This window comes from Cryptosporidium andersoni, assembly GCF_001865355.1.
Source record: "Cryptosporidium andersoni isolate 30847 chromosome Unknown contig_7, whole genome shotgun sequence".
NCBI classification, from domain to species: Eukaryota; Apicomplexa; class Conoidasida; order Eucoccidiorida; family Cryptosporidiidae; genus Cryptosporidium; species Cryptosporidium andersoni.
The window spans coordinates 125,840-150,338 of NW_027122910.1; the positions used below are offsets into that span (position 1 = coordinate 125,840).

The following is a 24,499-nucleotide window of genomic DNA, read 5'->3' on the forward strand; positions in this document are numbered from 1 at the left end:
ATTGAAGAGTTGGGAAAATTGCAATATAGGATGTTAAGTACTATTGGGGACTTTTTTGGCGAATGTAAAAGACATGAATTTAATATTATAGTAACGGGTCCAGCTTTATCTGGGAAAACAGCACTTATTATGAGACTACTTAAAGGTAAATACGTAGATCCACTGACTTGCATAAATCAGTCACTTTGTAAAGTAAATGTAAAAGACTGCAATCTTATATTATGGGATGATGTGGAAGTATCTGCACTTACTGATGATTCAAATAGGAACTTAATGAATAGAACTCATTCTAAACATCTACATTTTGGGCATAGTCAGATGATAGATGATATGAATAAAAGTAGATATTGGAATATTTATAGAGAATATAATAAATATGATTTTCATGGTATATTATTCTGTGTAGACTCAAGTGATATTGGTAGAATACCTCTTGCAAAAAAATTATTATCACGACTTATAGTTGATTCTCCTAGCTCAAGCATTGCAATCCTAATTCTGGCTACAAAACAGGATGTTGTTGATGCTATTACACCTGATCAATTAGCAGCTGAACTTCAGGTTTCTGATATGGTGCGATTATATGGGAACAGTATAAGGGAATATGCAGTGGTTGGGATATCCTCTTATAGTGGAATTGGTTGCGTTGAAGCTCTTGAATGGATAAGTAATGCTATATGGCAACACCAAACTTGTTGTTATTGTCTACTAACATACAAAACTATAATGGGGATAGCGAACTTGACAAAGTCATTGATATTTAGGTAAAGGAACATTAAGGGAAAAAAAAGAAGTTGGTAACATCTCCATAGCGCTGATTGTAATACTACTTTATAAATTAATCAACTCGAGTATTGTAACTACCACAGGCAATACATTTAATACCATATGGGTGTAATTCTGTAATACACTTTTTAGTGCAATCATTACAAAATATATTTACAAGCTTTTTGGATGATTGTGGTACAGGTGAATCTGCAATCAATTTGTCAATAGCTTCCCAAATAACTGAATTATCAGTAATTGATTTACCACAAACAGGACATCTTAGTCCAATTATACCTTTAGCTGCTTCCAATTCATTTAGACAATTCTCGTGGATTGTATGACCACAATTAAGTATAGATACAGTGCGAATAGAGTGAAATAAGTTCTCGAGACATAATGGACATGCTTGATGGCAAGACTTCTCAATACAAATGTGAGTATCTTTAATGCTTGTTGGATAACACATGCAACAAACTTTGCAGTGGAAATAAGAAGTTTTACCTCTAACTCTGCATATTCCACATTCATCACAATGAAATATCTTTTTTTGTATCCCTAAGTCATCCCATAAATTGCATTTAGGACAAAAATAGCTTGCAAATTCCTTTGGACAATATATTTTATTAATTTCGTCGGAATTTGTGTCGTAATAATTACTAAAATCTTCTTTATTAGAATTCTCACTTAAATTACCACTGTATTTGTGATAGTTTATACAAGTATTGCTTACTCGTTGGTGTGTGTTGCAGATAGCACAAACTATCTCGCTAATTTTATGACGATCTAGATCTCCATGGTCATTTAGTGGATCTTCATTATGACAATGTCTACACCAATAAACTTTGTTACAGCAAGGAGCTACAATTTTACATAATCGTTTGTAATGGCTACATCCCGACATTTTACTTTGAATAGAAAACTCTCAAATATAGTTGATTGGCATATATTCAGAGGTTTATGTTAAGGTTTATCTGATCTCAAGGATTTAATTTTTCTACGGTGTAGAAAAATTCTTGTTAAAGTTGTTTATACCTTTATTGCTTACTCTCCACAATAAACCACAGTATTCAATCTTCCTTATGTATGCTAAGTTGTAATTTCTAATATCACGTCTAGTTTCAAAGTTTCATATATAATTTATTTTAACTTAGGTTGTTAAGGATTTAATGAACTCAAATAACCTAAATTTCACTTCAAATTCTGAGTTCTGTACTTAAGAAATTGAGAATATAGGCGCTAGGTTTGAAGTGTGAAAAATTGCAATGCTGATATGATGTATAGGGAGATTTTATATAAGGTATAACTAAATTTCGAGAATGCAACAGCAAGCTTTAGATAATGAGCAGTTTTCGGTGCTACTAGAGCTACTGAAGAAGCAGGGATGTGATGAGACGTTAAGCATATTTATGAAGGAGTTAGAGGATCAGACAGGTCATAGTAAATGTCAGACTAATAGTGAAACTAATACTTTTATTCACTCAAAACCCTTAGAATATAATAAAGCTTATTATAATTATTCCAGATTTAAAGATTGGGTAATGAATTCACTGGATAATACAAGGGAAGAATTATTTGAAGTATGCTATATTGTTTTTGTATATATATACTTAGGATTACTGAAGTCTAACTTAGAAAAAAGTAAAGAGTTCTTTAATACATTTAGTGATGATTTCATGTTAACTAGATATCGATCTGTATTAACTGAAATGAGGAATTTAACAAGTGTAGATCAATTAGAATATTCAGAAATAACTAGACCTTATAGAAAATCCAAATTCCATATAATATTAAGGCCTCTTGTCGTTTCACTATTGGAATCATTTCTAGTATCTTCTAAGGATATATTAATCTTGAGTATTTTACAAAGTAGATTAATTATCCATTTCAGTAAAGAATCTCTTGGTACACATAGTAATGGAAGTCCCACCAAAAAATCCTGCAATTTAGAACGCAACTCAATTGGTAAGATTAATTATATTAAAACTATTCGTACGGTCAAAGTAGGTGAACTATATACTCAAGATATGTTAGAAATGGATATACAAATAAATACACATACTAAGGAGATAGATAATGAAATACCTACTCTAGACAACTCAAATAATGAAGATATGTTTGGGAAATCTATTGGAATAAATAATAATGTAATAATTTGGGGACTATTTCCTGAGTCCTATAATGAAGGGCAAATCAAAGAAGCAGGTTTAGCAACTAAGAAGTTAGATAATTCTCGTTTAGATGGTGAAGTTACAGAAGAGCTCAAAGATCCAATGGAGTTCAAGAATTTGATTATTCCTGATGCTAATAGTATTTATTTGAATGAATACAAACGAGATTTATTGATCCAAATAGCTAATAGAGTAGAATTAGATCATCAGAATCTACCCAGTATTATCTGCAATACAATAAGGCATCCTTATAGTGAGTATATCACTGATATGGATGTATCACATAATATGGAAATTGGAGCTTATTGTACAGAAGAAGGTTGTGTACAAGCATACAATATAAAGCAAATGTGTCTGAATAAAAATTCAGATACATATCTTACAAAAAAACATTTTAAGAGAACTACGGAAAGTGTTGATGTTATAGATCAAGAAGCTAGTGATTTAAATCCTTTAAATTTAAAAAATAACTTAACTTGTTGGTTACATAAAGGCAGAGTACAAGCAACTAGATTTAATCCATGGAATTCAACGCTACTTTTATCTTGTGGAATTGATAGTACTGTCAAACTCTCAGTGATTCTTGATAAAAATGAAAAATTAACATGCTTAGCTATGTACAAGGGTCATAGTAATGGATCCTGTGTATGGGATATACAGTGGGACAAATTTGGAATATCCTTTGTTTCTTCTGGTGGAGACAGAACAGCTAGATATTGGTGTACTGGAAGGACATTTCCACTCAGGATATTTTCTGGGCATTTAGGAGATGTATATACTTGTTGTATACATCCTAATAACTGTATCATAGGAACAGGCAGTAATGATGGTACTGTCTGTATTTGGGATGTAAGATCTAGTTCAAAAGTTGGTATTATTAACAAATCAGTAGACATTAATGGTAGTGTAAACTGCCTTAAATTTAGTCCTAATGGCCAATTTATTGCTTTTTCTTCATTTGATTTGGATTCTTTAGATCTAACCAAAAGTAATGTTAGCACCAAAATTTCAATACATGATATTAGGAAGATAAACTCAAATGAATCATCAAGTAAGTTATGTGAGCTAAATTTAGATAGTTTATCTTACATAAAATCTTTGGACTTTTCTTATGGGAGTAAACTTTTAGTAGCTGGGACAAATGATGGAGTTATTGGACTGTGGGATACAAAGGGTATGGATTCTCAGGTTTTAAACATTTATAAGTTACGATCTTCATACATAAAGAGTGTTAAGTTCCTTCAAACTAATATTTTGACAATCTCAGCCATTTCTTCTGAACCTTTATAAGAGTTGATTTATTATTAAAATAATTCAGCTCTAAATTCACTTTGCCTAATTCAAATAACTTAACTATTATCTTGTTAATTTTATCGAAGTATATTAAATTATCAAATATTTATGTGTTTAACAAAGTAAATAAAAATCTTAGACTTTGATAGGTAATTTAGGAAGTTACTTGCAAATTCATGCATTTATTTATATACACAATAATCTTACTCATACTCCTTTATATTTAGATAACTATGACTGAATATATCATTTCGAATTATTTCTAGTGTATACTTTGTAATATATTATTAAATTTACCTTAATTTATGTTTCAGATAATACAGGGCTTTTTGAGAGGTTCAAATAGTTTTAAATACTCAAGAGAAAGTTTATTTTTCAGCTTCATTTAATAATTAATCTCACATTAGTAGATCTTATAAGTTATTTATATCTTTAATTAAACAGCACTTATTATTTGTATCTCAAGATAAATTCTTACTTCTTACATATTCCTATTATGAATGTAAGTAAAGAATATAGCTAGAAAAGAGGAATATTAAAAGGTGTCTTTTTTAAATAAAATTATTATCAGTGTTTTTGTACTTTTTTTTTTTATATTAGAAGACTTCGAATCTATAATACTAGCTAGTAGCCAGGTTTCCCATTTTAGAAATACATATAATATATTTGAAATGCCAGGTTTTCTTTTACTTCTGTATATATATTCTGTCTCAGAATATATATAAGTATATAAGACGAGATATGTTGCTATTATTCACATTAGAACATGCATAATCTTTTAATTAGAGATCTTTTTTTAAAGTGGCGGGTCAATTTAACTACTAAAACTATTTCTAGGTTTAAATTTAGGCTAACACTTTAGAATCTGATATATAAATACATAAATAATAAAAGAAAAGTCTAATTTTAAGTGTAATATTCAAATTATGTACTATCTACTTTTTCTACTTAAATAGGAAGAGAATTCTAGTTAAATAGGGAAGTTGTAGTTTCATTTTTTGGCGGTACAACTGCTTGTAAATTTATACTTTAAGCTCAACTTTTTTTTTTCGTTGGAAGTGTGATGATGTATACACATACTTAATTTGGAGAAACTTAATATATTATTATACGACTATTGGTTAATATAGATGGGTTTTCTAAAGGGAAGGCATTATGAAATCAAAGGATTTAGACATTTTATATTAAAAGATATAGTTGTACCATTAGCTTGGGACTATACTAAAAAATGGAGTGATATAAATTCTCTGAGGAAGTCTAAATTATCTTCAAACTCTTATATAATACTCAAGGAGATCGATATCAAGGTATCAAATTGGTTTTTTTTTATTTTCATGACTTTGGATTTTGTACTGCTGCACTTCTATTGGGGAGTATCAAATAGCTATTTGAGTTGTATTTTAAGTATAATTAGATACTTTTCACGTGCAGTAGATATTCATTTTCAGGGTATTAATATATTTTTCTGTGGAGTTATTATGAACAATCAAAATAGTCAAAATATCAAAACTATCAAACAAATCTTGATATTATTAAATTATATAAATATCACAGGTTCAAATATACAAATAATTTATCAAATTCCACTTAATTTGGGCTATGAAAGTACTAAATATGAAATTCCGATTGTTTTGTATCTTTCTATTGGTAGTATAAAATTTTTGTCATTACTTGACTCTCATAAGTTAATTATATATTCAAGTAGATTATCACTAGAATATAGCAGAATAATAGGTTTTGATAATGTGATGAGAGCTTTTAATAGTGAAGAGGTCAATATCAAAGATCCATTTTTAATGGCTCTCTTTTATAAAATTAATAGTGATTTAAGATCAATTTTCTCTATTGAAAATAGCATTGAGTTTGCAATACAAGAGTCCTTTGAAAATATGGAAATAGATAAATTTAATGAATTAAATACCATCGATATAGTAGTTCCCAAATTTATACTATTAAAATATAATATAGATTTAACTTTTAGTAATGAAGTTATTTTGAGTTCTGAGTTTAGAAAGCTCATTACTCTTTTTACAAGGGATTTGGATATATTCAAAAGTGAGAATTTGAATGGAAAGGATATTACTTTTACTTTTAGATATCTAATTGGTATAATAATTGATATTTCTATTAATATTGAGAAGGTGGTAATTAATACAACTGATGAATATTTTAGTACTATTATTTTGTCTCTTGAAAATTTAAAATTAGACTCTACAATAAAAAAGTGTTCTGTATGCTCGTTTTCATTTTCAGTAAATGATATTTTGTTAAATATTCCAATATATTCATATGTAAAAGAATTTAATAATTTTGAATGTTCCTTTATTAAATATACATGTAATTTGTTTCATATTGAACTTTCTCATGTAGACTCAAGCTTTTTTGTGGAGTTGAATTCAGGAGATTTGATATATAATAGTTCAAACGCACAAAATATCAATTATGTAATGAATATTCCAAAGATAGAAGGGAAGTTTTTATTTAATGAAGATATAAAAAATAATATAATTGCAGAATTTTTGGATAGATCAAATCTATTATCTAAAATATACATTGATATTAATATAAGCAACCCAATTATTTATGTAAAATCAATATATTGCAATGAAGACGGTAAATTTTACAAATGCAGAGAAAGAAAGCCTTTATTTTATTTGTTTGAGTCCTACTACATACTTTATGATATTTATAATATTTTTATAGACTGTATTCAAGATTGCTTGAATCAATCCCATATGGGGCAACAAGCCTTAACTAAATTTATGTCAAGTTTATCTTTGTTAATAATTGTTAATTTACCCTTTCTAGATATAATTAGCTCAGAAATTAATATATCAGTGCAAGATTGTAAAACATGTTTGAAGATAATGGATGGGGAACTCCGTTTAAACCATGATATTCAGAATGTACTTATAGATTCTATAAAATCAGCTTGTCACACAAGGCATACATATGAAGATTTAAAATTACTAATAGATGACTCCATAGTCTCAGTTATGAGTGGAAACTTCAAAGTAAGGTTATTATTTGAACAAATGTTTTATCGATATGGCAAAGCATATATATTACAAAGCATAAAAAAGGGAACAGCAGCAATTTTAGATATTCAATTATATAGATGGACATATATAGACTTTTTATCTGTTAAGTTGGGACTTTTTGAATTTGAAGTGTTTTTTTCTATCTTGCTAAGTAATATACCTAGAAAATATAATAAACAAGATAACATATTAAATTCCATACATAGATGCTCTATTATTTCTCGATTTACGAATATCTTAAGAAATAAGGCTGTAGTTACCTCAGATCAAATAACTATCAAACTCAGTGATAATTCATTTAATTGGAGGAATAATTTGCAACCTGAATTAGAATGTTTTTCAGAAGAATTCAAAATACTTGGTAACTCTCAATATATACTTTCTTACAAGTTACTGCGTATATCATTGCAAAAATTTGAATATTCAAATAATAAATTATTCAGGTACAAGTTGAAAATCAGCAATTTAAAATTTCTACATTATACATTGGATAAGCAAAGAGTTGTGACTATTTTTAAAGCTGGAATTATTCATGTAGTAGTTGATAATGAGCCTAAAGTTAATCCTAAACTATTCTACCAAGTTATTGAAGATTATTCATACAATTTTTTACCTTCAGATTCTACAAATCACATTTCTATTTTAATTAATCCTTTGGAAGATGATTCAAATAATAATAGAAATGATGATGTATATCCTCAAAATAATAGTTTGGAGTATATTGAATTTAATATCAGTGAAAAAGTTATACATGATATTTTTCTAATTAGTTTTATTACTGAGTTGTTTCAGTTAATTTATAATGAAAATAAATCTATAAATTCTTTGCCTTTATATCCAGGGATATTCCAAATTATTTCTGGCAAAATACATGTAAATTTTTATGGCAGAGATTATATTGAAGATCCAATTATATTTCTTCAAGTTAATGGTATTTCTTTTTCAAATAATAGACTTAATTCTTTAGGTGAACTTTCTATATACTTACCCAATATCAGTATCTATAAAGACATCTGTAGTATAAAATCTATATTATCCATATTAAACTTTGGTCAGGACTTTTCTTGCGGAATATTTGTAAAGTGGATGCAAAATTGCATAAATAATAAGTTAGAGACAATAGTCTGTGTGGAATTTTCATCTTTTTATTTTTTATTATCACCATATATTGTAGAGTGTATAATTCATGCAATATCTATTATTATATCATATACTAGAATATTTTCATATAATGAAATAGACTCTGAAGTCTTTTTAAATACCTTTTACAACAGAAAAGTGAAATATATCTTTAATTTGGAAAATTTCAAAAAATTAAGTAATTTGACAATTCTATCATTCAGTATAAATGTACCGTCTTATTGTATCTACTTAATAAACGACGATAGTTTTGGAGATTTCAGATATCTTGCTACAGCATTATTAACTGGTAAAAACCACATATTTTTGGAATTTCAGTTTAGTGAGAGGGAAAAAGTTACTTTTAAATTAGAAATTCTCAATCGGAAGCTAAATTTTTTAGTTGGATATTTGCAAAATAATATACAGTTAAATATCACTAACTTAGATATTGTAACTTTCATGCTACCTTTGATTCATAAATTGAAGTATTTTGAGATCAAAAATACATACAAAGAATTCAGAGAAGATAATGTTTGTTATGAGCTTGTTTATCGGAAATCTCATATTGTTGAATATTTAAAATTAATTGAGCAAATGAAAATAGCATATTTTCATGATTTATCAATACATTCTGTGTCAAGATGGGAACATGGTTTTAATGTTACAATTTTTTGTGATCTACATATAAATTCCCCTACTAATGGTATTTCTGTAAAACAAAAATTAGATTTTACAAATATTGATATAGTTTTTGTTCCTCATACTAGTACAATACATCCAGAACTATGTTTGCCATTTTATATGATCTTAAATTCCCATGACTGGACCTTAATTAAAAGTGTTTTATCGGGATTTTCCAATTCGAAAACTTCAGGTAGAATTACTAGATCTATTTACTGTATGGATACATCATACTTTACTGTTATTCATACAATACAAAGATTATCTTTGAGACTACCGAGCTTTTATTTAGGATACTGCATAGAAGATTTCTTAATATCTACAGAGGCCTTGATTTTAAGATTTAAAGAACTTAATATAAATAGCAATAACACTGGAAGCGGAAATATATTTAATACTAGCCTAACAATGAGTATTAGCAAATTTGATATATTTGGAGTGACATATTCTGCAGTAAAAAAAGATACCATGCAGAAGCTGGAAATATTCAATAATGGTATTAATTATGTGTTAGACATTCCAAATAAAACTTGCCACAACTATTCAATATTAGGACCAGCTGAACTTTCTTTGAATTTGTCTATTAATACTATACCTAAATATTTAAATGCTTCATCAATATCAATATTTGCACCTTTTTCAATATTTACAGCTTATAATTACAATTCAAAAATATGTTTAATACTCAAAGTTAGTTTAGGAAATATTGTTTTTACTGACAGGCTTTTTGAGTTTTTTAACAAGATATCAGTAAATAATAGCCAGGAATTTAATTCGATAGAGGTTGAATACTATTATAATATACTTAGATTGGATACAGGAAATATAAAATCTACTGAGATAAATGATCTAAGGCAATGCCCATATTATTTAAGTATAATGGAAAATACTCTTGATTTACTAATTAGAGATGCAAATTCTAAAAGATATCAAAATGTTATAATTCCAATTGTTTGCATTTTCTATGATAATAAAACTGGGAATCCTTTAAACTTAGAACTACCTGTAAATAATTTTAAGATAAAGATATATCCAAAATCAATATATTTATTTGGGATAAAAGACATTTTTCTTATATCCAGATTTAGTCTCAATGACAAAGAGACAAGGAATAGCAACAGCTCACTAGCAGCTCTTTCTGCAGAGAAATATTTGATTGAAAGACACCAGTATAATACTTTTAATGCAATATTTGGCAACTACAAGTTCCTTAGTATAACTATACAAAATCAAACAATATTGAATAAATCGAGAACTCTATATAAAGACAGTACTCAAACATCTTTTAACTATCAATACCAATATTTTCCGTGTATTCTTATAAAGTCACCAGTTGAAATAAACTCAGATCTATCTTTTGATATTGAGATAGTGTTTATATCTGAAATAAATGATGATTTTTTTAAGTACGATTTGAAATCGAACAAAGTACTAGAATTACCGATATCAGTTGCTTCTTCTTGTCCTTATATGATTATCAAATCAAAGTTACATCCAAATATTAAAGCTACTAAACCTAATGAAGATACAATTTTCAATTATCCTTTATTCAGTAAAATTTGGTCTTGTTCGTGTGATTTACGTATACTATATCAGGAAGCAGTAAGATCTAAAAATTTACACTCATTTACCACATCTTCATCTTGTATATCAGATTTTGGAAGTATGTTTTTTGGAATTGAATGTTATATAGACTCAGAACAAGTTATTAAATATAGGATTTTTTCTCCAATACAAATAACAAATAGTTTAATTTTCCCTATCGAGTTTAGATTATCAGATTGTAAGGGTAACCACAACCTAAGAAATACCAATGAGAATCAATACACTTATACAAAAAAACTTAAACCTTTTATAACAGATCAAGTCACTATGTTTGATTCAGCTAAATCTTTAATGCTGCAAGTTAGAGCACTACTATGCTCAGATGTTTGTGACTCGTGGTCATCTTCAAAAGCTATAGTTATTAACTCACGTGCAGGGAATATTTTAGAGTATAATCTTGAGTATATACATGGTATTAATATATCAAATATTTCTATAATTGTTTCAAATGAAAGAAATCATGTAAACATATTTATATGGTGCTCTTTAACTATTGTTAATCATACAGAACATCGTCTTAAATTTTTGTCCAAGTCATTTGATGAGTATCATTCCACAGATAAACAACCAAGAGATGACAACTTCGGTATTTGCAATTCAGTAATTCTAGATCCCTCAAATTCTAATTCAGCTATTAGTAGTGAGAATTGGGAGAGCATAAATTCTAATTGGGAGTCTTTCTTACCAGAGAATGAACTGTCTTCATTCTGTGGTGTTTTAGAATCAAATCAATATTCTTTATACTTACTTTCAAATGAATATAGTAAACAGGAAATTAAACAAGATAAGGACATAATTCTACAAGATAACGAAGAGGTTAGTTATTTGATTCCTCTATATTTAGACAATCAAGTTCAGGATATGGACTACTACTCCTCAGACCTGTCCCTCACAAAATTATCTTCTTCTTGGCTTATAATTAAATTTTCCAAAATTTCAAAAGTTGTAGCTGTTACTCTTTCAGGTTTTTATCCATCTTATAAATCCAGACATTTACCTGAAGAAGTATCTGAGAGGCTCTCAACTTGTAAAATCCTGATATTTCGACCGTCTTGGGTCTTATTAAACTTATGTTCTTATCCCCTAAATATGATGTGGTCTCTAAGTAGACAAGTATATTCTCTGAAAAATGATTTAGACTTGGAAAACTCAATTTTATACCATATTCCCCCATTTTGTGAATTTGATACATTTCCTAAAATAGTGCAAGGTGGAATTGATCTGAATGATATAGGAAAATTCTCTAAACGTTCTATTTGTGGGCAAATGTGTTTTTATTCTTCTTTAAGTGGTTATTCTTATGGGTACATAAATTTCCAAAGAGTAGATATGAAATCCTCTTCTCATTCAGATGGTGTCTTTTCATCAAGTTGGACAAATCCATTTGCTTTGAATTGTTCAAATACTAAAGAGAGTTCCAAACAATATATTTGTAATCTATATTATAGTAAATATCCTTTGTCTAGTTATCAACAAATATATTCTAACTGGAGTGTGGTCAGAGTCAACATTTTACATAAATTTGGAACTTTTATTATCACTATTACACCGATAAATAATGATATTGATAATTTATATAAAGACTTTCCTTCAAAAAGAATCACATGTTGCCACAATAGTTCTATTAAGGGTGTGAATCAGGTTCCTTTTGTCATTGAAAATCGTCTTCCATTTAATTTGTATTTTCAGCAGCAGTTACCTTATACTTCCGATTCAGAGATCTCATCGCTGGTTACTAGAGACTCTCAAAACTCCTTAATTATTTCAGAGACAATTAATAAGTTACAAAGACCAAGATTTACAAATTCATGCATTAAAGATTTTGGTAATTCAACTCTTAAATTTAAAGATGATTTGGATTCTCAATTTGAATGCTTTTCAAAGGAAATATCCCTAATATCAAAGATTAAAGAGAATTCTTCGAATAATCTTTCTTTAGATTTATATTGGCTGAATACAAGTAATTATAGATCAATTCATGGACAAAAAAATATAAATTCTAAAACTATATCTCAAAATACTACGGATTTGGGAATAGATTTTAGAAAGTCATTCAATCATTCAGAAAAGTATATTTTAGAGTCCAATGCCAATATTCAATCTAGTACAAGGCCTATAGTACTTATACCATCAAATTCAGGCCCTTATATTTGGGCAAAAGATACTGAGATTCCCTTATCTAATGAAGTAAAAATTTTGATTCTACAGGATATATACAATCAAACCAATGAACCTAAACTTCAGAGCTATTTTTGGACAAACTCAAGTCATATTTCCTTTTATGAAAAGCCTTGTTCACTTAGAGTCATTGCATCTATTTCTTTGAATCCTAATAATCTCTCTATTAAGAATAATCTTTCGCTATTAGTACTCCCGATATTCTGTAAAGGTAGAGATATTTTACATCCTTATTGGTGCATAGCTAGATTTAGAGTATATGAGATGAAAGTAAAAAGTGCTTATAAAACTTTTTCTGGAATATTTAACGTATATAGATATCCCACTATATTTATTAGCTTGGATGAATTTGCTACAATTGATAGTATAAGTTATAGTATATTTGTATGGCCTAACTCAAATACTACTTTACAAAGTCGAAATATAAGAGACCATGAATCCACACTTGAAACTGTATCAGAGCATCAGATTTCATGTTTTAATATGCGTATTTCTTTGGACTCAACAAATATTACATTTGGGGATATATTTAGTGTTTGTAAAATTTCAAACTATAGTACACCTTACAAAAGCTCTTTACCTGTAATTAATATTTTTTTGGGACCAGTGAAATTTCAACTTTCCACTCCTATTCAAATTAAAAGAAAAAAATATAACAAATATATATTAAAACCTTTTTTGAAATCTAAATATTTGACCCTGTATCCGCATTTACATTCAAAATCGTTAAATAAAAGGATACTTAGAATTCATATAACTGCAGAATATATTGAAGTATATCTATTAAATCGTTTAAATGAAGATATGGAGTTTGTTCAAATTGGGATGTTGTCTACTAGACTTTCTGATCAAAGCACTTCTTTAAGCTGCTCAAGATACTGTAGGAAGTTAGGTTTTCTAAGCAGCTCACTACTCCAGAATAGCACCATCTCATATAAATCTTCTAAATGCTCCTCTGAATTCTCTACTTCATCTCATCATAGTTCACTGCAGCAGATTACTCTCAAGCTAGTTAAACAATGGAACAATCAACTTAAAAATTCAGGTTTATCTGATTTAGCCACTAGTTATTTTAGTAACTGGACTAAGCTATCAAGTTCAAGTAATTGTTTTCATATTCTTTTGGATCTTGACTTATCAAACAGTTATACTCAGGAATATCAATATAACACTAAAATATGTTCAAAATCTCTATTTCAAATAATTATACATCGCCTAATGATAATAATACCATCTATTAGTGTTATACTTGATACCAATCACATTGAAAAAAATTTGGATGAGATAAGTAGACATTTAAATTTTAGAGCTAGGAAATATAAGATCAAGAATTTAGAGGATACCATGATACAAACTTCTAATATATCACGATTTATTTTTAATGAAATATCGAATTTCAATATGTCAACCAAGTCTGAATTTAACCTATGGTTTGATACTTTATATATTGGAATTGGTGAAACTAAAGTAACTGTTAAGTCTTTAATGAGGGTTTTGTCTATGAATAATGCAAGACTAAAATGGAAATCACTGGAGTTACATTCCTTACTATTAACTCCAAGAGAAGCTTGGAACCATACACAAAATTATTTTATACATCAGCTATTATTGCAATCTTACCAAATAATATTTGCCTTGGATATTCCTGTAGTTAAACCCTTTGAACGTATAAGAAATTTTGGAAGTAATTTAATAAAAGGGTTGAAGCAATTTAAAAATATCTTCATACATGGAGATTTAACAAACTCTTCTTTATTATGGATATGTACTCCTATATCAGCTATAATATCTACTCTCAGAAATATAATATACTCAATAAATAAATTCTCTAATATAGAGAGAGCAGAACTCCCATTACAAGAACCAAAGATTAATGACTTGTGGGAAGAGGAACTTGAATTTCAGTAATAACTTCAAATTATCTTTAAAATATTAATAAATTATATTTTAACTAATTTTAACTGGTTTATTCTCTATAGATTTTATTTTATGTACTTTAAACACTTTAAGATACTTCTTTGTGTTAGATCTATAATTATAAATATCAGGATATAAAAATGACCTTAATATTCCTAAATATAAGGTTGTACTTAACACTATATAGTTTAGAAGACATTCTAGATATAATATTCAACCTTTAATTTTCATAAAAGCCCCCTAAATTTAACTTATTTTCAAACATACCAATATACAACAGCAACTATACAATAACTTATAATAAGGAGGCTACCTTCGAACCAATTAGATTCACCATCTTGAACTATTCCAATAACGATTAGATTTGCTAACATAAGGATCATAGCTGAAACAGGTGTAAATGATAATGTCATTGGTTGTCCTAAAACCCACCCAGCCAGCACACTAAAAGGGACAACAAATAAGGCAATCTGTGTAGAGCTTCCTACTGCAACTCCCATTGTGAGATCTACTTTATTTTTTATTGCAACAGAAACTGCAGTCATATGTTCAGCAGCATTTCCGACCAAAGGTAATAGAATAACACCAATAAAATTTTCAGAAAATCCCCATTCACAGACAAATCCACTTATAGATTCTACTAAATATTCACTTAATAGAGAAATTAAGGTAGTAGATATTAGAATCAATATAACCCCAATTTGCCAAGATATAGAAGGGCATTCTATACGTCTTCCATAAAAGCTATTCCCATCAAAAACTGACAGGTCTTCTTCTCGAAATAAGTTTATGTGAGTATAGAGTTGAAAAAACAAAAATAAAACATATGTAAATGATAGCAAAAGAGCTGTAAGTCTAGATATCATCAATGTACTATATTGTGACTGATGAACTTGAGCTACAATCGTTGGAATTGTTATTGCCATACAAGAGAGCATAAGTAGCGATGTAGAAAATGATGCTCCCTTTTCATTGAATTTTTGCACATGATGGAATAGACCTCCTGCAAAAAAAGCCATTCCAAGTATAAGGAGGAGATTGGATAAAATAGAACCTAATAGAGTACCTTGCACAACGGTAAACAGTCCTGCTCGAATACCCTGAACTGTTAAAATCATCTCAACAGCATTACCAAAAGTAGCATTTAAAAGACCTCCTATAACTTCACCTGTATGTAGAGCTAGTTCCTCGGTAAGAATACCTAGTATATTAGCTAAAGGTATTAAAGCAATAAAATTTAACCAAAAAGTCGCCAAAGGACCCCAATTTAAGTAATAACTTAATATACCAAAAGGTACAAATATAAGTAATATATTAAATTGGGATGTTAATATTTCAAATATTGCAAATATATCAGATTGGAAAGTAAAGACTGGAATGGGTTCATCCTCAATAATACTTAGAGAGTTTCCTGTCATTACTAATTTCTTATATAAGTCTTTAGGTTGATTACCCAAACCTAGTGTATATGGCATAGTTGTACGACGGCGTGAGAAAGGATCTGATACTGTACGCCGAAGGTAAGATGTTGCTCTCATACGTTGAAGCACCATATTTCATAGATTATATATTCCTAATAATAAGATATTCGTGTTATAAAATTTTTGGTACGAGTAGTGGATATATCCAAGTCCATAAGGTAGTTTATCTGTTATTAACTAGGTTCTCAGTGAGTTCTTTAGGCATCCAGTCGCCTGTATTACTTTCTAAGTAAGATTACCCTATTAAACTTCTCAGTAAATATAATTCCTACTTATGAACTGAATTCAATATAATTACTTCTTTAATTAAAGATATGAATAATGGAGATTTCTCTCAAGGAAGATTTTAATAGTGGATAAGCTGCAGAATAAATGCATATATATAAAAGCGCTTAATATGTACACGGCGGTACCGGGATGGAGATGTCTTGAATTAAAAAAAGTTAAATATAAGGGATTTTATAAAGTCAATATTTTATTACTTCAAAATATTTGTTGTATGTGGGAGATGAATTTTTGAGTTTACTTGCAAAGAGATAATGCTTAAATTTTACCTTCAGATATCTTTTTTTAGTATTAGTAAATTATAAGCAAATATCTAATATAGAACATCTTTTATTAGAAAAGTGTCAAAAGTAGGTTGTTAAGTCCTAGTTTGATTGAATACTGTAACATAATATTATTAACTTAGGAAATAACGCTTATACAAGTATATTTGAACATTTAAAACTTCTACTATTGTAATAGGCGGTGGAATTTAGCATGCTTGCAATACCCAATCATCAGAGTATGGTGATAATTTCATCGATACGAATGAAACGTGGGTTTTTATTAAATATAAATGATAGAAATAAAAGAGATGATAACTCTGATAAGACTGAAAAGGTAAGTATTATTAAAATTCTACAGTAGTATTAGCTAAAATTTTGTGTGTACTCTCAGCCCATTATTAAAAATTATAAACTAGATAAAATAATAGGCACAGGCAATCTTACAGAAGTTTATTTAGCATATAATACAATTAGTGGGAATTATGTTGCCGTTAAAGTGGCTAATAAAACTAAATTAAGAGCATATCATAGAGAAGAGGATATTTTAAATGAGAAAAATATTGGATTACAATTGAATAATCCGGGACATTCCAATGTATTAAGATTATTAGAAACATTTACTGATAAAGAAAATGTTTATATTTCATATGAGTATTGTCAATATGGTGAATTATGGCAATATATAATACCATTTGGCTTTAAACCTGAAAGGACAGCTAAACTATATCTGGCTCAATTATTATTGGCAATAGAATATATACACAGTAAAAATATTGTACATCGTGATATTAAAGCTGAGAACTGTTTTTTATCATCTGACAAGACATTGAAATTAGGGGACTTTGGTACTGCACTAGCATTAAACTCTACAAAATGTACATCAAAGAACTGTAAATTATCGTGCCCATGTCGTTTTAACATGGTACGTGGTAGGAGACAATTCAAGTATTATGTTGGAACTCCTCAATTTATGGCCCCAGAAAGCATAAGGAACCAACCCGTAACTTTTTCTGCTGATATTTGGAGTTATGGATGTACAGTATTTCAGGTTTTAAGTGGATTTCCACCATTTAATGCACCTAGTGAATTTTTGGTCTGTTGTAGGGTTTTAGATCTGAAGTTTAATTTTCCACCAGATTTTCCTAAATTAGCTAAAGATTTAGTATTATCTATTTTAAAAAAAGATCCATATGAGAGACCTACTATCAATGCGATCAAACAACACGAATATTTTAAAGATGTAAACTTTCAAGAAATACACAAAGAGTTTATAAGTTCAACACAATTATTAAGTTTAACAGAGCTCTGTTTGATAAAAATGACAGAAAACTACAAGGGTCAGTTCTCTGATGAATATATTGACAACTTAAATTTGTCAATTAATACAAAATTAAGCTTAAAAAGGCTTAATTACGATATACAGCGTAGGATATATGAAGGTCCTAGAGATACATGGGAGGAAGAGTTTATACATCATATAAAATTGAAAAATGATAGTGCAAGTGATTTAAATAAATAGTACTGATTTAGTAGAGAAATAAATAATCTTCTACTTAGAGTGTTCTCTAGTTACTTTCTTGCCACTTTCCAAAGTCAGGGTAAAAGTAGAAGAAACGGGGATCGAACCCGTGACCTCCCGCGTGTGAAGCGGGCGTCATAACCACTAGACTATTCCTCTCTCTCGACTCTGTGGGTTTCTTTTATAACTGAAATTAGTAAAATTAAGTACAGAATAGCTTATATGCACTGATGTTGTCTAGCTCCATATACCTTAAACAGTAGTATTGAAAACTTTTTTTTATTCACATTAGGTACTAATAAGGTATATATAAAATTGATATATAAATATACCTCAATATTATCTTTTTTTACAGGTAAATTAGTTAAACCTTTAGGGACTGTGAAGATAATGAACTAGAAGTTACCTGAAATCTGAATTCTCGTCTACACATTGGACACATTCCAGAATCATTTCGAGCTCTAGCAAGCCATTCATGAATACAGTGGAGGTGAAATGCATGCCCGCACTCTCCAAAGGCTGGTGGACAAGTATCTCCAGGTCTTGAGCACTGTGGGCATGTCATTTCAAATGACTCACTACATATACTGCACATATCATCTCCACATAGCCAATTCCAATATCCAATCATCCACATCTTCTTTATCTTAACTCTACCCATATTATAAAGGCTAACTTTTACCAGGTATAATATTGCACAGTCTCTGAACAATGCTTGCAAGTGTAAACTAATATTCAGGCGCCACATAACAGGCGCTACAAAATAAGTTTTAGTAATGTTAGTTTTTTAGTGTTCTCTGGTTCTTTCCGGAGATAGACCTAAGATGATTTTAGTTTTAGATACTGCCTTCATTCATTGGAAGTTATATATGGGGCTTTAAATTAAATGAGTAACTTAGAAAGTGAAAGGGAACTACGTAGAAGGCAGTACTTAGCTGACAGAGAGCGTCGGCAACTTGAGTTAGCTGAACGTGTTTTAAAAGATAAGGAATTACTGTACGAAACTATAAATGACAGAATTACTAAAAAGGAGAAGAGAAGACTTGAGATAGAACGTAACTTGGTGAAAACTGCCAGGAAAATTGTAGAAGATCGTGATATAGATGGGAGCTTTATCGATGCTTATATAATGCCTGAAAGTTATGATGAGGATCTACAGAAGAAATTAGATGCTGCAATTATACATCCACATTATATATCTAATAGGAAATCTCACAATATATTGACAGATCAGGAAATTTGGGAAAGGGTACAAACAAGTGCAGCAATTCAAACCAACAGAAGTAGTAGTAATAAAGTTGATAGTTTAGATCCAAATAAAGTACTCAAAGAATCTACTTTAATTTTACCTGATGGTTCTCAAATAGACTTTGAATTACTAGAAACTACACTAGAAGAAGGTAACATATATAGTACGACAGAATTCAAGTGTAGAGATTTTATAAATGAACAGCAATATATAGATGAAATTCGTTCTTCACTTCCAGTAATAAAATATCGCGAAGAGATTTTGTCATCTTTAGAAAAATATCCAATATTGATTATTGTAGGTGAAACAGGTTCAGGGAAAACTACTCAAATTCCTCAATATCTTTATGAAGCTGGTTATGCTGAAAAAGGAACTATTGCCTGTACTCAACCAAGGAGGGTAGCAGCAATGAGTGTAGCAAATAGAGTAGCTAAAGAGATGAATTGCCGACTGGGTAGTAAAGTTGGATATACAATTCGTTTTGAGGATTGTACAGATGAGGATACAAAAATTAAATATATGACAGATGGCATACTATTAAGAGAATTTTTATCAAATCCAGATTTGAGTGGTTACTCATGCCTTTTAATAGATGAAGCTCATGAAAGAAGTTTGCATACAGATGTCTTGTTTGGGCTAGTAAAGGATGTATCAAGGTTTAGGAATTTCAAAGATGATAATTTAAGTACCAAATCTGATTGTGAGGACTCTACAGAACCATTTAAGCTTATTATATCTTCTGCAACGCTGGAAGCAGAAAAATTTGGCAAATATTTTGATAATTCACCTATAATTTATATACCAGGCCGCAGATATCCTGTAGATATATATTATACAAAGGCCCCAGAAGCAAATTTTATTGACGCAACGGTTGTTACAGTACTTCAAATTCATTTATCTCAGTTAAAGAGATCTGACAAAACTGAGGAGATTATCGATAATAATAGTACTATTAAGTCTTTGGACAATATTGGTATGAATTTCTCTAGAATACGAAGAATTCCAACTGGAGGCGACATTTTGTGTTTTTTACCAGGTCAACAAGAGATAGAAGAATGTATGGAAATACTGAATAAGAAGATACTTGGGAAAGGCAAAGAAGTTCCTGAATTAATAGTATTACCCATTTATGCATCTCTTCCTAGTGAACAACAAGCTCAAATTTTCATATCAACTCCTCAAGGAGCACGAAAAGTTGTACTTGCTACTAATATTGCCGAAACAGCCTTAACTATTGATAACATTGGCTTTGTTATAGACTGTGGTTTTTGTAAACAAAATGCTTATAATCCAAAGACAGGTCTTGATAGTTTAGTTACAATCCCCTGCAGCAGAGCTGCTGCCAATCAAAGGGCAGGAAGAGCAGGGCGTGTACGACCAGGTAAATGTTTCCGTTTATATACAAAGACAAGCTTTTATATGGAGATGGAACCTTCTAATACTCCAGAAATTCAAAGATGTAACCTAGGAAATGTTGTTTTAATGCTTAAATCACTCGGTATAGATGATCTACTCCATTTTGATTTTATGGATCCCCCTCCTCCAGAAACACTTGTAAAGGCTTTGGAGCTCCTGTATGGGTTAAATGCATTAGATGATAAAGGTGATCTGACAAATATAGGTAGAAAAATGGCTGAATTGCCACTGGATCCCATGTATAGTAAAGTAGTTCTGGCATCTCAGAGATACAAGGTTGTTGACGAGAGTATAATTATTGTCTCCATGTTATCTCTAGGAAATACCGTATTTATTCGACCAAGAGACAAATCTGCACAAGCTGATAATATCAGGAAATCTTTCTTTAGATCTGGAGGAGACCACTTAACACTATTAAATGTTTACAAGCAATGGGAAAATAGTGGAGAATCAAATTTATGGTGTTTTGAAAATTTCATACATGGAAAGAGTATGAAGAGGGCTAGAGATATTAGAATACAATTGAGTGAATTAATGGAGACATTGGATATTGAAATTACAAGTAATCCCAACGAAGTTGATGGAATACGAAAATCCATTGCTGCGGGTTTCTTCTTTCAAACCGCTAGAATTAACAAGGGTGGCAACTATTCCACACTAAGAAACCGCCATATTGTCGATATTCATCCTTCTTCTAGCTTATTTGAATCTAGACCTCAAACTGTAGTCTATACAGAATTAGTTCATACTACGAAAGAATATATGCGAAATATTACTGAAATTAAGGCAGAGTGGCTATTTGAGGTTGCTTCACATTACTATACTCCAGGTGAAATACTACCAAGTAAAAGTAAATAAGTGTCACTCCTTAATTAGCTAAAATATCTGTAATTCAGCTTCATGCATATAAAAAGAGCACTATTATAATTTTGAGACAATATCTAACTTATTTGTAATTTATAACTGTAGCATTGACAATAAAATCCTATGAAAAATGTAACTCTTACTTCTAAACTTACAAAACCGCCTTATTTGTAAAACTTAGAGGTACGAATTATTGAATAATTGAGACTACACAGTTACTTCCCTATATAAACACTGTATATCACTTGGATGGTACTTATTCTCATTCTATATAATGGATGAGACTAAACTAACTTATCGTCCCATGAAGATTACTGACATCTTCAAATTTAATCGAGTTAATCTTGATCACTTTACTGAGACTTACAATGTCAGCTATTATGGTGACTACTTATCTATCTGGCCAGAACTCTGTGTAATATGTGAAGCTCCTGATCAATCGATTGTTGGATACCTTATAGCTAAAGTAGAAGGTGAAAACAAACAATGGCATGGACATGTCACTGCACTTTCAGTTGCTCCTGAATATCGTCGATATGGTATTGCTAGGAAATTGATGAATTACTTAGAAGAAGTGAGTACGTATTTGGGATGTAACTTTGTAGATCTTTATGTTCGTCCTTCAAATACAGCTGCTGTAAGTTTTTATAGAAAACTTGGCTATATTATTCATAAACAAGTTGCCAACTATTATACTGATGAAGATGGTTACGACATGAGAAAACCAATCTTAATGTGGGATAAAGATCTATCTAGTGTTGTTGAATCTAAGGAAGTCTGGAAGCCTAGTTCTTAGTAGTAAAAGTTATGACTGAAAATCTAACAGTATTATTACGGATACACACATTTATCTTAATAGTATAACATCAAATTTTATAGTTAAATTATTGCAGAGTATCTTTATAGTTTATTATTTGCACATCATTAATAGTTTTCCTTATTTTTACTTGATATACAAAATGTCATAATAGCAGTAAAGACTAGACATGGGGACCGTGTGCTGTATCAAGCAAGACATTGGGAAGTAATGGAGAGTTTAGACAGTGAGTTATTTTGAGTAAGTTGAATGAATGAAATATACACTATAAATGTTGCAAAATAGTATTACTGGGATAGTAGACAGGATAGAGTAAGTTAGAATAGATTTAAATTAGTATTAAGATTTACAAGGGGACTATTCATCTAATTTACCTGGGAATTCTATTAAAAACAAATTTTCAGTGATAGTGATAATGATGTCTGGAATTATGAGACTGGATTAGATAGTAATGAGGAGGACTCAAAAGTTGTACTTAAAGAAAAGAAGTCTTTTGTTGCAAGGCCAGAAATACATGCCCAATCTAACCAGGTAAGAATATTAAAGTTGACTACTTTATATTAAACCGAGTACAATAAAATGGAATTTTTGAAATAAATGAAATAATACTTGATTACTGTAGAATATTGTAGCTAAGTCTTCTATTATTTTCCAAAGAGTTCAAGCAAGTGAGAGGCGGATTAATAACTTATTGGAAGGATTAGGAGCAGATATAAAGCATTTCCATATATTATTTAAACAAAGACAATTCACATCTAAACCACAAGGAAGAAAGCAATTATTTTATACACCAGATAAGATGTACACTACTCCAGATTTATGGCTGTTCAAACCTGAAGTTATGTATGATTCAACTACATTAAGTATAAAAGATTTGATGAATAATATACTAGATCCATTTCCAAATATAGGGAGAGAATGGTACAGTCATAGATTTGAAGCAATTAAAAAGCTAACATGAATTATATCTGAAAAAAAGTGAAGATTGATATAGATTGTAAATTAAATTACTGTATCTACATTAATAATCTCATTATTTATTTTGTTTATAAATTTTTGATTGATTCATTTTTGTAATATATTTATAATATTCAAGAACTTTTTACTAACCTTAAGGTAGTTGCAAATGTTATCAGTACTAGTAATTCCACTAATAGTAGTCAATTGATTTTCCATATCTTAATGCTGCATATATCTGTTCCTCTTCAAACACTTTATCCAACAAAACTTGAACATAATATAATGATAAATTTTATGATTTATGTATCGATATTGTTCATGCTAATGTTAAAGGTAGTTGTATTCTTGTTGCTAATATTTTTTTAAAGTTACTTATAGTAAACTTAGTTGGAGTTATAGTCTTAATAGTACCATTAACAAATCTTATTTTTGGATACTTTAATAAAGAGTTAAATGATTCTATTGTTATACAAAGTTCATTAACTAATTGATGTGATATATCAATTATTCTAATAAGCATAATTCTTGCTCCTTTTTTAAGTATTAATTTTTTTTGTAGAGTATGTCAAGTGAGATATTTCATTTGATATAATTGATATTATTCCTATAAATAATCTTCCATTAGAATTATAAATTTTATCCTTTGCTTTAAATTCAACAGATTCTCCAGGAAGTTGATTCGATTTCTCTTCATTAACAGAATCTACATCACGACAAAGTGGTATTAGTATGCATGTATCACAATTATTTGAACTTAAGATATTGTGTTCTAAATTAAAACTACTAGTATTACTTTTTAGTTTCCCACCCATTATTATACTCTGAGAAAATATATTTTTACCTTTTTTTCAGAAATAATCCCAAATCTG

The 24,499-nt window shown here is 29.5% G+C and overlaps 10 protein-coding genes across 10 annotated transcripts; 7 read left to right on the forward strand and 3 right to left on the reverse strand.

Moving 5' to 3' along the window:
• Nucleotides 1-30: 30 nt before the first annotated feature.
• On the forward strand, nt 31-768 carry cand_025920 (uncharacterized protein; the record flags this gene model as incomplete). Its single annotated transcript, XM_067212821.1, has 1 exon — nt 31-768. One exon carries the CDS (start codon nt 31-33, stop codon nt 766-768), a length of 738 nt encoding a protein of 245 aa, XP_067066544.1.
• Nucleotides 769-838: 70 nt separating this feature from the next.
• Nucleotides 839-1,669, reverse strand: cand_025930 (CHY zinc finger domain-containing protein; the record flags this gene model as incomplete). The annotated part of the gene is made up of 1 exon (XM_067212822.1): nt 839-1,669. The coding sequence occupies one exon, from the start codon at nt 1,667-1,669 to the stop codon at nt 839-841; it is 831 nt and encodes a 276-aa protein (XP_067066545.1).
• A 415-nt stretch (nt 1,670-2,084) lies between these two features.
• On the forward strand, nt 2,085-4,226 carry cand_025940 (transcription initiation factor subunit 5; the record flags this gene model as incomplete). The annotated part of the gene is made up of 1 exon (XM_067212823.1): nt 2,085-4,226. The coding sequence occupies one exon, from the start codon at nt 2,085-2,087 to the stop codon at nt 4,224-4,226; it is 2,142 nt and encodes a 713-aa protein (XP_067066546.1).
• Nucleotides 4,227-5,359: 1,133 nt separating this feature from the next.
• On the forward strand, nt 5,360-14,764 carry cand_025950 (uncharacterized protein; the record flags this gene model as incomplete). The annotated part of the gene is made up of 2 exons (XM_067212824.1): nt 5,360-6,842; nt 6,933-14,764. The coding sequence occupies 2 exons, from the start codon at nt 5,360-5,362 to the stop codon at nt 14,762-14,764; spliced, it is 9,315 nt and encodes a 3,104-aa protein (XP_067066547.1).
• A 266-nt stretch (nt 14,765-15,030) lies between these two features.
• Nucleotides 15,031-16,326, reverse strand: cand_025960 (calcium proton exchanger family protein; the record flags this gene model as incomplete). Its single annotated transcript, XM_067212825.1, has 1 exon — nt 15,031-16,326. The coding sequence occupies one exon, from the start codon at nt 16,324-16,326 to the stop codon at nt 15,031-15,033; it is 1,296 nt and encodes a 431-aa protein (XP_067066548.1).
• Nucleotides 16,327-17,067: 741 nt separating this feature from the next.
• cand_025970 (protein kinase domain-containing protein) lies at nt 17,068-18,324 on the forward strand (the record flags this gene model as incomplete). Its single annotated transcript, XM_067212826.1, has 2 exons — nt 17,068-17,139; nt 17,197-18,324. 2 exons carry the CDS (start codon nt 17,068-17,070, stop codon nt 18,322-18,324), a joined length of 1,200 nt encoding a protein of 399 aa, XP_067066549.1.
• Nucleotides 18,325-18,688: 364 nt separating this feature from the next.
• On the reverse strand, nt 18,689-18,985 carry cand_025980 (zinc C3HC4 type domain-containing protein; the record flags this gene model as incomplete). Its single annotated transcript, XM_067212827.1, has 1 exon — nt 18,689-18,985. One exon carries the CDS (start codon nt 18,983-18,985, stop codon nt 18,689-18,691), a length of 297 nt encoding a protein of 98 aa, XP_067066550.1.
• Nucleotides 18,986-19,210: 225 nt separating this feature from the next.
• On the forward strand, nt 19,211-21,847 carry cand_025990 (pre-mRNA-processing protein 8; the record flags this gene model as incomplete). The annotated part of the gene is made up of 1 exon (XM_067212828.1): nt 19,211-21,847. The coding sequence occupies one exon, from the start codon at nt 19,211-19,213 to the stop codon at nt 21,845-21,847; it is 2,637 nt and encodes an 878-aa protein (XP_067066551.1).
• Nucleotides 21,848-22,127: 280 nt separating this feature from the next.
• On the forward strand, nt 22,128-22,649 carry cand_026000 (N-acetyltransferase 5; the record flags this gene model as incomplete). The annotated part of the gene is made up of 1 exon (XM_067212829.1): nt 22,128-22,649. The coding sequence occupies one exon, from the start codon at nt 22,128-22,130 to the stop codon at nt 22,647-22,649; it is 522 nt and encodes a 173-aa protein (XP_067066552.1).
• Nucleotides 22,650-22,941: 292 nt separating this feature from the next.
• Nucleotides 22,942-23,631, forward strand: cand_026010 (uncharacterized protein; the record flags this gene model as incomplete). The annotated part of the gene is made up of 3 exons (XM_067212830.1): nt 22,942-22,982; nt 23,075-23,201; nt 23,293-23,631. 3 exons carry the CDS (start codon nt 22,942-22,944, stop codon nt 23,629-23,631), a joined length of 507 nt encoding a protein of 168 aa, XP_067066553.1.
• Nucleotides 23,632-24,499: the final 868 nt, after the last annotated feature.